Source organism: Somniosus microcephalus, chromosome 2 (assembly GCF_052327205.1).
Source record: "Somniosus microcephalus isolate GS21.2 chromosome 2, FLI_Smic_1.0, whole genome shotgun sequence".
In the NCBI taxonomy this organism is placed as follows: domain Eukaryota; kingdom Metazoa; phylum Chordata; class Chondrichthyes; order Squaliformes; family Somniosidae; genus Somniosus; species Somniosus microcephalus.
Window position 1 is genome coordinate 249,200,332 of NC_140988.1, and position 10,148 is coordinate 249,210,479.

A 10,148-nucleotide genomic window follows, 5' to 3' on the forward strand; every position below is an offset into this window, starting at 1 on the left:
GAGTTACATCCTCCCCTTCCTGAACCTGTGCTGCTTTCTGGGGTGTGACTGTATTCTGGATAAAACTGTCCAGAAATTGCTGAGTCTAATATATTGCTTATTATGTCTGGGAAACAACATGTTTGCTAACTCATTAGCATGTTAACTACCTATTATCTTGGAGCTGTTTTTTAAAAAGTTTTTTTTTAAACCCAACATTAAACCTAACTTCTTTCAAATCCTTTGTGGAAAAAATGGTCTGAAGATTCCGAAATGCGAAAGTCATGCAGGTTTATACAAATATTTGCCTTTGATGATGAGGAAATTATGTTCAGTATATACTTGTATTTTAGTGCATAGATTTCTTTTTGTTCCATTTGATGTTGATGGAAATCAATATTAAGGACTGCAATATATGTTGGAACATAACCTCTCTCGGGATTTGTACTGCATGTGATAGTGAAAAATGTGGTGTAGATGCAAGATTTTGCAGCGTTGTTTGTTTCCACTGGTCCAGTTAAATTACTGATAAGTGCCAAAGTTCTAACTATGCCACAAATTCACTTTCTCATTCATGCGTTTTATGTACCATTTTAAGAACATAAGAAATAGGAGCAGGAGTAGGCCAATCGACCCCTCTAGCCTGCTCTGCCATTCAATAAGATCATGGCTGATCTGATCCTAACCTCAAATCTACTTCCACTCTCCATCCCACCCGAACCCATGTGATCTCCCGGGAGAGGCGAAAAACCAGATTAAAAAAACCAATGGCCAATTTGGGAGAAAAAATCTGGGAAATTCCTCTCCGACCCATCTAGGCGATCGAAACTCATCCAGGAGATCACTCTGTCCCTGTATTTCCTGCAGTACTTACCTTCTGTAAGAGGTGATCTCCACCCCAGCCAGGAACAGGCCCAATTTACTCTTGAAGGACTCTTAGCTGGCAGCCTGTTCCCGAAGTCTCCACTAATCCCTGTGAACAGAACCATCTCCTGAAATCTAACACCGAATTAGAACACAAGAAGTAAGAGCAGGACCAGGCTACACGGCCCCTGGGCCCGCTCCGCCACCCACAGGGCCATGACCGATCCGAACCTAGACTCATGTCCAATTTCCTGCCCGCTCCCCGTAACCCCTAATTCCCTTTACTTCTAGGAAACTGTCTATTTCTGTTTTAAATTTATTTAATGATGTAGCTTCCACAGCTTTCTGGGGCAGCAAATTCCACAGACCTACTACCCTCTGAGTGAAGAAGTTTCTCCTTATCTCAGTTTTGAAAGAGCAGCCCCTTATTCTAAGATTATGCCCCCTAGTTCTAGTTTCACCCATCATTGGGAACATCCTCACCGCATCCACCCGATCAAGCCCCTTCACAATCTTATATGTTTCAATAAGATCGCCTCTCATTCTTCTGAACTCCAATGAGTAGAGTCCCAATCTACTCAACCTCTCCTCATATGTCCACCCCCTCATCCCCGGGATTAACCGAGTGAACCTTCTTTGTACTGCCTCGAGAGCAAGTATGTCTTTTCTTAAGTATGGACACCAAAACTGTATGCAGTATTCCAGGTGCGGTCTCACCAATACCTTGTATAACTGCAGCAATACCTCCCTGTTTTTATATTCTATCCCCCTAGCAATAAAAGCCAACATTCCATTGGCCTTCTTGATCACCTGCTGCATCTGCACACTAACTTTTTCAGTTTCGTGCACCAGGACCCCAGATCCCTTTGTACTGCAGTACTTTCCAGTGTCTTGCCATTAAGATAATAACTTGCTCTCTGATTTTTCCTGCCAAAGTGCATAACTTCACACTTTCCAGTATTGTATTCCATCTGCCAAATCTCTGCCCACTTACTTAGCCTGTCTATGTCCCTTTGCAGGTTTTTTATGTCCTCCTCACTCACTACTTTCCCTTCCATCTTAGTATCATCTGCAAACTTTGATATGTTACACTCGGTCCCCTCCTCCAAATCGTTAATATAGATTGTAAAGAGTTGGGGACCCAGCACTGACCCCTGCGGAACACCACTAGTTACTGATTGCCAGTCTGAGAATGAACCATTTATCCCAACTCTCTGCTTTCTGTTAGATAACCAATCCTCCACCCATGCCAGAATATTCCCCCCAATCCCGTGATTTTTTTATCTTGAGCAATAATCTTTTGTGTTGCACCTTGTCAAATGCCTTTTGGAAGTCTAAATACACTATGTCCACTGGTTCCCCTTTATCCACTCTGTATGTTATGTCCTCAAGAACTCAAGCAAATTTGTCAAACATGACTTCCCCTTCATAAAACCATGCTGACTTTGTCCTATTAAATTATGTTTATCCAAATGTCCCGTTACTGTCTCCTTAATAATGGACTCCAAAATTTTACCAACCACAGATGTAAGGCTAACTGGTCTATAATTTCCAGCCTTCTGTCTACTGCCCTTTTTAAATAAGTGTGTTACATTAGCAGTTTTCCAGTCTGCCGGGACCTTTGCTGATTCCAGGGAGTTTTGGAAAGTTATTACCAATGCATCCACAATCCCTACCGCCACTTCCCTCAAGACCCTAGGATGTAAGCCATCGGGTCCAGGGGATTTATCCGCCTTGAGTCCCATTATTTTACCGAGTACCAATTCCTTAGTGATTTTAATCGTGTTTAGCTCCTCCCCCCCCATAGCCCCCTGTTTGTCCAGTGTTGGGATATTCTTAGTGTCCTCTACCGTAAAGACTGATACAAAATATTTGTTCAGCGTTTTTGCCATCTCCATGTTCCCCACCATTAATTTCCCGGTCTCATCCTCTAAGGGACCAACATTTACTTTAGCCACCCTTTTTCTTTTTATATAACTGTAGAAACTCTTGCTGTCTGTTTTTATATTTTTTGCTAATTTACTTTCATAATCTATCTTCCCTTAATCAATCTTTTAGTTATTTTTTGCTGTCTTTTGAAGACTTCCCAATCTTCTATCTTCCCACTAGATTTGGTTACCTTATATGCCCTTGTTTTTAGTCGGATACTATCCTTAATTACTTTACTTAGCCACGGATGGCTGTCATTTCTTTTACACCCTTTTTTCCTCAGTGGAATATATTTTTTTGAAAGTTGTAAAATAACTCCTTAAATGTACACCACTGCTCATGTACCGTCTTACCCTTTAATGTATTTTCCCAGTCCACTCTAATCAATTCCGCTCTCATACCTTCATAGTCTCCTTTATTCAAGCTCAGTACGCTTGTTTGAGATCCAACCTTCTCACCCTTTAATTGAATATGGAATTCAACCATGCTATGGTCACTCATTCCAAGGGGATCCTTTACTAGGACATTTTTAATTAATCCTGACTCATTACACAGGACCAGATCTAAGGTTGCTTGCCCCCTGGTCGGTTCAGTTACATACTACTCAAGAAACCCATCCCTAATACACTCAATGAACTCTTCCTCAAGGCTGCCCTGCCCAATTTGATTTGTCCAGTTAATATGATAGTTAAAATCCCCCATAATTATAGCTGTTCCCTTATTACAAGCCCCAACTATTTCCTGATTAATACTCCGTCCAACAGAGTTGCAACTATTAGGAGGCCTATAGACTATGCCCACTAGTGTTTTCTCCCCTTATTATTCCTTATCGCCACCCAAACTGTTTCACTATCCTGATCCTTTGACCCAATATCATTTCTCTGTATTGCAGTGATTCTTATTAACATAGCCACCCCACCTCCCCTTCCTTCCTGCCTGTCCTTCCTGATTGTTAAATATCCTGGTATGTTTAATTCCCAGTCATGGTCACCCTGCAGCCATGTTTCTGTAATGGCCACAAGATCATACCCATATGTAGTTATTTGTAGTTTTAACTGCAAAACTCGTATAAAAGATTTGACATACAGAATTTTGAAATGCATTTCTCTACTCCCTTTAATAGGAAGCTGGATCTGGCAATCTGAGCCAAAAATCAGATGAAGACGACTTTGTTAAAGTGGAAAACTTACCCCCAAGTCTCTCGGTGCTTTCTGAGGTAATCCCTGTAATAAGATTACATAGTATTTACAGCACAGAAACAGGCCATTCTGCCCAACAGGTCCATGCTGGTGTTTATGTTCCACACGAGCCTCCTTCCACCCTTCTTCTAACCCCATCAGCATATCCTATTTTCTCCCTCGTGTTTATCTAGCTTCCCCTTAAATGCATGTATGCTAGTCACCTCAACTATGCCTTGTAGTAGCGAGTCCACATTCTAAATACTCTTTGGGTAAAGAAGTTTCTCCTGAATTCCCTATTGGATTTATTAGTGACTATCTTATATTTTTGGCCCTATTTCTGGGGTCTCGCGCAAGTGGAAACATCTTCTCTACATCAAAACTATCAAACCCTTCCATAATCTTAAAGATCTCTATCAGGTCACCGCTCAGTCTTTTTTCTAGAGAAAGGAGCCCAAGCCTGTTCAATCTTTCCTGATAAGGTATAACCTCTCCGTTCTGGTAACATTTCTAGTTAATCTTTTTTGCACCTTCAGTGCCTCTATCATTTTTATAATATGGAGACCAGAACTGTTCACCAAGTGTGGGCTAACCAAGGTTCTATACAAGTTCAACATAACTTCTATGCTTTTCAATTCTATCCCTCTACAAATAAACCCCTATGCTTTGTTTGCTTTTTTATGGCCTTATTAACCTGCGTTGCTACTTTTAGTGATTTGTATATCTATACCCCCCAGATCCCTCTGTTCCTCTACCCCATTTACACACTTGTTTTCCAAACGGTATGTGGTCGTCTCGTTCTTCCTACCAAAATGTACCACTTCACACTTAACTATATTGAAGTTCATTTATCAATTACATTCCCATTCTGCAAGGTTATTAATGTCTTGTATTTTGTTGCAGTCTTCCTCTGTATTAACGAACCCCCACCCCCACACAATTTGGTGTCATCCGCAAATTTAGAAATTGTACTTCCGAGTCCCGAGATGACTGATTAAAGATATTAATGGTCAGTAATTCAAAAGAGTGCTCCTTCATTTTCTTTTTCAAATCTCCACAGGATGAATTGATGAGGAGAATTTCTGAGGAGGAGCAGAATAACAATTTAGCTTGTGTTTTGCTGGATGCAGATGTAGATGGGGCACAAGAGCTTGCAGACAACTCAGAAACTCTCAAAGAACCAGGTAATAGGTGGATTACAGATAGTTTGCAGTATTAAACTTTTTTTAGTTTAATTACTCAATAGAGTTCCAAATAGTAGAATCATAGAAATTTACGGCACAGAAGGGGGCGTTTCGGCCCATCGTACCTGTGCCAGCTGAAGAGGAGCTATCTAGCCTAATCCCACTTTCCAGCTCTTGGTCTGTAGCCTTGTAGGCTCTGGCACTTCAAGTGCATATCCAAGTACTTTTTAAATGTGATGAGGCTTTCTGTCTCTACCACCCTTCCAGGCAGTGAGTTCCAGACCCCCACCACCCTCTGGGTGAAAACATTTCTCCTCAACTCCCCTCTGATTATTCTACCAATTACTTTAAATCTATGCCCCCTGGTTATTGACCTTCCTGCTGAGGGAAATAGATCCTTCCCATCCACTCTATCTAGGCCCCTCATAATTTTATACACCTCAATGAAGTCTTCCCCTCTGCCTCCTTTGTTGCAAAGAAAACAACCCCAGCCTATCCAATCTTTCCTCATTGCTAAAATTCTCCCAGTCCTGGCAACATCCTCGTAAATCTCCTTTGTACCATCTCTAGTGCAATCATACCTTTCCTGTAATGTGATGACTAGAACTGTACGCAGTACTGTAGCTGTGGCTTAACTAGTGTTTTATACAGTTAGAGCATAACCTTCCTGCTCTTATATTCTCTGCCTCGGCTAATCACAGAAATCACAGAAACCCCACAGTGCAGATAGAGGCCATTTCGGCCCATCGAGCCTGCACCGACACATATCCCACCCGATCCCCGTAACCCCTACACCAACACATATCCCACCCTATCCCCATAACCCCACGTATTTAATCCCACTAACACTAAGGGTCAATTTATCATAGCCAATCAACCTAACCTGCACATCTTTGGACTGTGGGAGGAAACCGGAGCACCCGGAGGAAACCCACGCTAAAGGAAAGTATCCCATATGCCTTCTTAATCACCTTATCTACCAGTCCTGCTACCTTCAGGGATCTGTGGACATGCACTCCACTGTTCCTCTACACTTCTCAGTATCCTACCATTTATTGTGTATTCCCTTGCCTTGTTAGCCCTCCCCAAATGCATTACCTCACACTTCTCTGAATTGAATTCCATTTACCACTTTTCTGCCCACCTGACCAGTCTATTGATATCTTCATACAGTCTACAGCTTTCACCTTCACTATTAACCACATGGCCAATTTTTGTAAAATCTGCAAACTTCTTAATCATGCCCCCTGCTTTGAAGTCTAAAACATTGATATATACCACAAAAAGCAAGGGACCTAGTACTGAGCCCTGCGGAACCCCATTGGAAACAGCCTTCCGGCCACAAAAACGGTATTGATGCTGTAGGGAGCAGCAATTACAAAAATATGAGGGCAGAAATTTATAGCAGAATAACAATTTAGATTAAGCAGAGGGGAAGCCAATGTGATTCTTCATGGTGTAAATGCTGTGTGTAAAAAAGATATTTTCCTGTGCCTTTTTTATTTCAGAAGTTAATTAATTAGATTTAAGCACTCTTAATAAAAAGGAGTAGTCTGCTTTCAGTTTCTTGCTTTGGTCTGTTTATAGTCTGTTGGAAGATTTGCACAACTGCTCAATACACTTGTGTAGAGGAGAATCTCAGACTTGAAGACAAAAGTCCAGAAAAGAGGGATGTGGGGCAAAGTTCCCTCTAATTTTTTTTTTTTCGTTCGCAATTCCTTTAAATTGCTACGGGACCCGTTCAAATTTTGCGCATGCGCGGTTTTTACAATGCAAAAGCCAGTGAACGGCCTGCACGGGACCTCAGACACTGCACATTCGCACGGCCGCACAACTTCGAGGGAACATTGATTTGGGGATCTCTAATTTTGAGGAAAGATGGTCATGGGCTAATACTTTATGTTCAAAATACTCCCCGAATTTCTCTGACAAAATATAACTAAAAAATACCTTTTCTATTTCTAAATGTCAATTTTCTAACATCCATTTACCCTTCATTTTGGACCTCTTTCCCCTTAGTGTAGTGTTGTCATGGATTGGGAAAAATAGCTTATCATGGAGTGGCCTTGTGCTGTTCAATGGGGCTACTGCTTTGAACCAGCCTTACTGGAGCCCATATACCCCAGAAGAACACTCCTCTAGCTGGGTAGTGCTGTGTACTGTAGTGTTATTAATGTGGTAACATTTCTGCACTTTGGATTGGAGGGGGTTTGGTGGTGGGGGAGAGGAAGACCAGTAATTCCTGTTAAATTTGACAATTATTAGCCTTGTTGGTTTGTAAGCTATCAATAATAACCTTCCTTTTTTTTCCCCTTTCGCTTTAGAAAATGGTGGAGCCCGAAGTGCATGAATGAATATTTAATGATCTTCATCACCGTCTTGTTTTTTTGAATAAGTTAATGAAATTTGACCCCTGTTTATGGCTAAAAATGTAATTTTTTTAAATTAGCCTTTTGCTAGAATTGTTGCCCCTTGATAGATTGGTAAGTCTGAGCAGGATTTCTTGGTCTACACTGAGTACAAGCTGCAATACATCACAGTACTTTTAATAATTTTGTTTCTGAAGTCTTTGGACTGAATTTTCAATTTTTACTGACAAAATAACCTTGTTTTATAATAAAATACATCCACTTTTATAATGAAAGGCTCCAGTCCTAGCACTACTATATTTTGTCATTCAGAAGGTAGTGATCTATTTATTAGAATTCCCTCATCAGTATGATTTACCTACAGTGAGTAATTCTGTCTGGTTTCATATGCTGCTGGTCTTTAACATAGTACCATACCAACTATCAACCTATTTCTGGTGAGATTTTATTGTGCTTGTTCAATGTGACTCTGTACAGTGCATGCAAGTTGTTTTGCTCTGGACACTGTTTACCCATATACAGTTTGTAAGAACCTACTGCTGTCATCTGACTTAAAGCCAGCCTCATAAGCATACATATGGTAACTTCAACATTGGTATGTCTGATATATATCAAAATACTGAATAGCATTTTGGCATGGAAAATGACTTTCTAGATTAACTGGGTTCATCCATTGTAGCTAAACTCCTATTGACTTGTGCTACCATCTAGTCAGTGGACCCTCCAATCCACCAAATGCACCTGTGAATCTGAAATACGATGTATAAGGTGGATATATAAAGAACTTGCCCTACTTTTGTTAATATGGCAACTCATTTGCAAACTAGAAAGACCCACAGCTTCCATGTGTTGCAGGTAAAAGTGAGTTGTGCTGGTCTTAGACACTGAATTATTGATCTGAAATCTGTGGTTTGTTCTCTGCTTTCATATTCTAGTATAGAATTGAATTATGTACAGACACAATATAAGATTGGTATTTAAAAGAACTAAGGATGTTGATTTTCCATTTCGGTACTGTCATTTGCTTAAGATTCTCTTCTGTAAATCTGCTTACTATTTTTATACAGATACTAGGTAAATGAGATTCATTGTATGCCACTCACCTGAATTTCAGCTTGCAAATGAGCATTGACTATTAACCCCAAAATTTACTGTCAAAAGCAGGATCTGAATTAGTTCCACAGCTACATAGGTGGTGTCACAATGGAAAGCTACATGTTCTGGTTAGTTCAGGAGGTGAGCATTATTTCATGCAATTTTAAAACAAATTTGTACCATTCTTCATAGTAAGTCACATGCATGCAAGTTTCACATTATTTCCATTTTCCATAAACCCTGATGGCTTACATAGATACATTTTACATGTTTGCATTACAGTACCAACCTGTGAAACTATTTTTTTAAAATCTTGATGCAACAAATGCTTTCCCAGGTCTTAGCCAGTAAAGGAACTCAAGCCTTGATAACATGCACTAAGATCTGCTTTGCTTGTCTCAAAGAGTTTGTAATAAAATTTGAATTTATTTGGGCTTAAAAGATTGTCTGCATAAAGTTACTAAGTCTGTTGTGTGTTGTATCTTGAATGTAATCTAATTAAATGGAACTATTCTCTTTGGTACACTGGGCAACAATATGTAGCTGAAAATATTGCAGATGACTCAAACGAGCAGCATTTTATCCCTCGTTCATAGTAATCATTCTTAGATTCTTTATTTTTTTTTAGATTGGTTACTAGAGTGACTATTTCTAACAATATGTTGCTGTCTGCAGCATGCTACACTACACACAAAGGGAGGAGTTGATTTACTTTTTTTCCCACAGAGAACTGCCTGAGGTCGATCAGGAGTGACTCCTGTAGCAAAAGGCTTTTTGTGAAATTGGATACAAATTTGTCTTTGACACTATCTATTTAGAATAGATGCACTATTTCTGCTATCGGTAGCACAAACACGTTTTTGTAGAATTATACATGCTCTCTTTCAGTGCATTGCATTTTTGTGTCTTCGATACTTGTGGTTTTTGCATTTAATTTAAATTTAAACATTTTTGACAGGCATGTTGCTGTGTTGTATGGTCAATCCTTAATCTGCATTTTTTAATGTATGATTTTAAAATGTTTACTATGCAATTTCAAAATAAAGTAACACTCTTCATTTGTGTTTGTCATCAATGATGTGACATAATCAGAAAGACTATCGGTCATACACTATTGCACATTAAACTGACTCAAGATTGTACAGTTTATTTAAAGACTGAAATGCTATGAAATACTGCACTACTTTGTATTATATGAAACTTTTAGTAAACTGAATACTTATCGCGGCATGCAATATGGGCAAGTGTCACAGTGCCTCTGGGCGACGAAGGAGAAAACAATTCCAGGCTTCTTGATCACTATCCAGTGATCCCTACTGGAAAGTGTGTCTCTGCGAATGTTGAGTAAGGTCGTTTGAGTAAGGTTGTGAAGCAATCCACAGTAAGATAGTCACTGACTAGGCCTGCATGTGAAGAATGATCACGAGCAGAGGCCAGTTAGCAACTGTGAAACTGTATTCTAGTTTAAGTGCAACTTCAAAAAAGGAGGGGATAAAATGGGAGGTGAGTTGAAGACAACATAATTGGTGAAAGGTTTTGCTATTCATCCT

General features: G+C 39.8%; 1 protein-coding gene across 10 annotated transcripts in view; it reads left to right on the top strand.

Annotated features, from left to right (window-relative positions):
• pcm1 (pericentriolar material 1) overlaps positions 1 to 9,656 on the top strand; it is a 239,363-nt gene extending 229,707 nt beyond the window's left edge. For all 10 annotated transcript variants that reach the window (XM_085970813.1, XM_085970779.1, XM_085970788.1 and 7 more), the window contains 3 exons: positions 3,896 to 3,988; positions 5,011 to 5,134; positions 7,459 to 9,656. In XM_085970813.1, coding sequence (XP_085826939.1) covers positions 3,896 to 3,988; positions 5,011 to 5,134; positions 7,459 to 7,484 — 243 coding nt within the window. In that variant the 3' untranslated portion in view covers positions 7,485 to 9,656. The remainder of the gene's footprint in view (positions 1 to 3,895; positions 3,989 to 5,010; positions 5,135 to 7,458) is intronic.
• Positions 9,657 to 10,148: the final 492 nt, after the last annotated feature.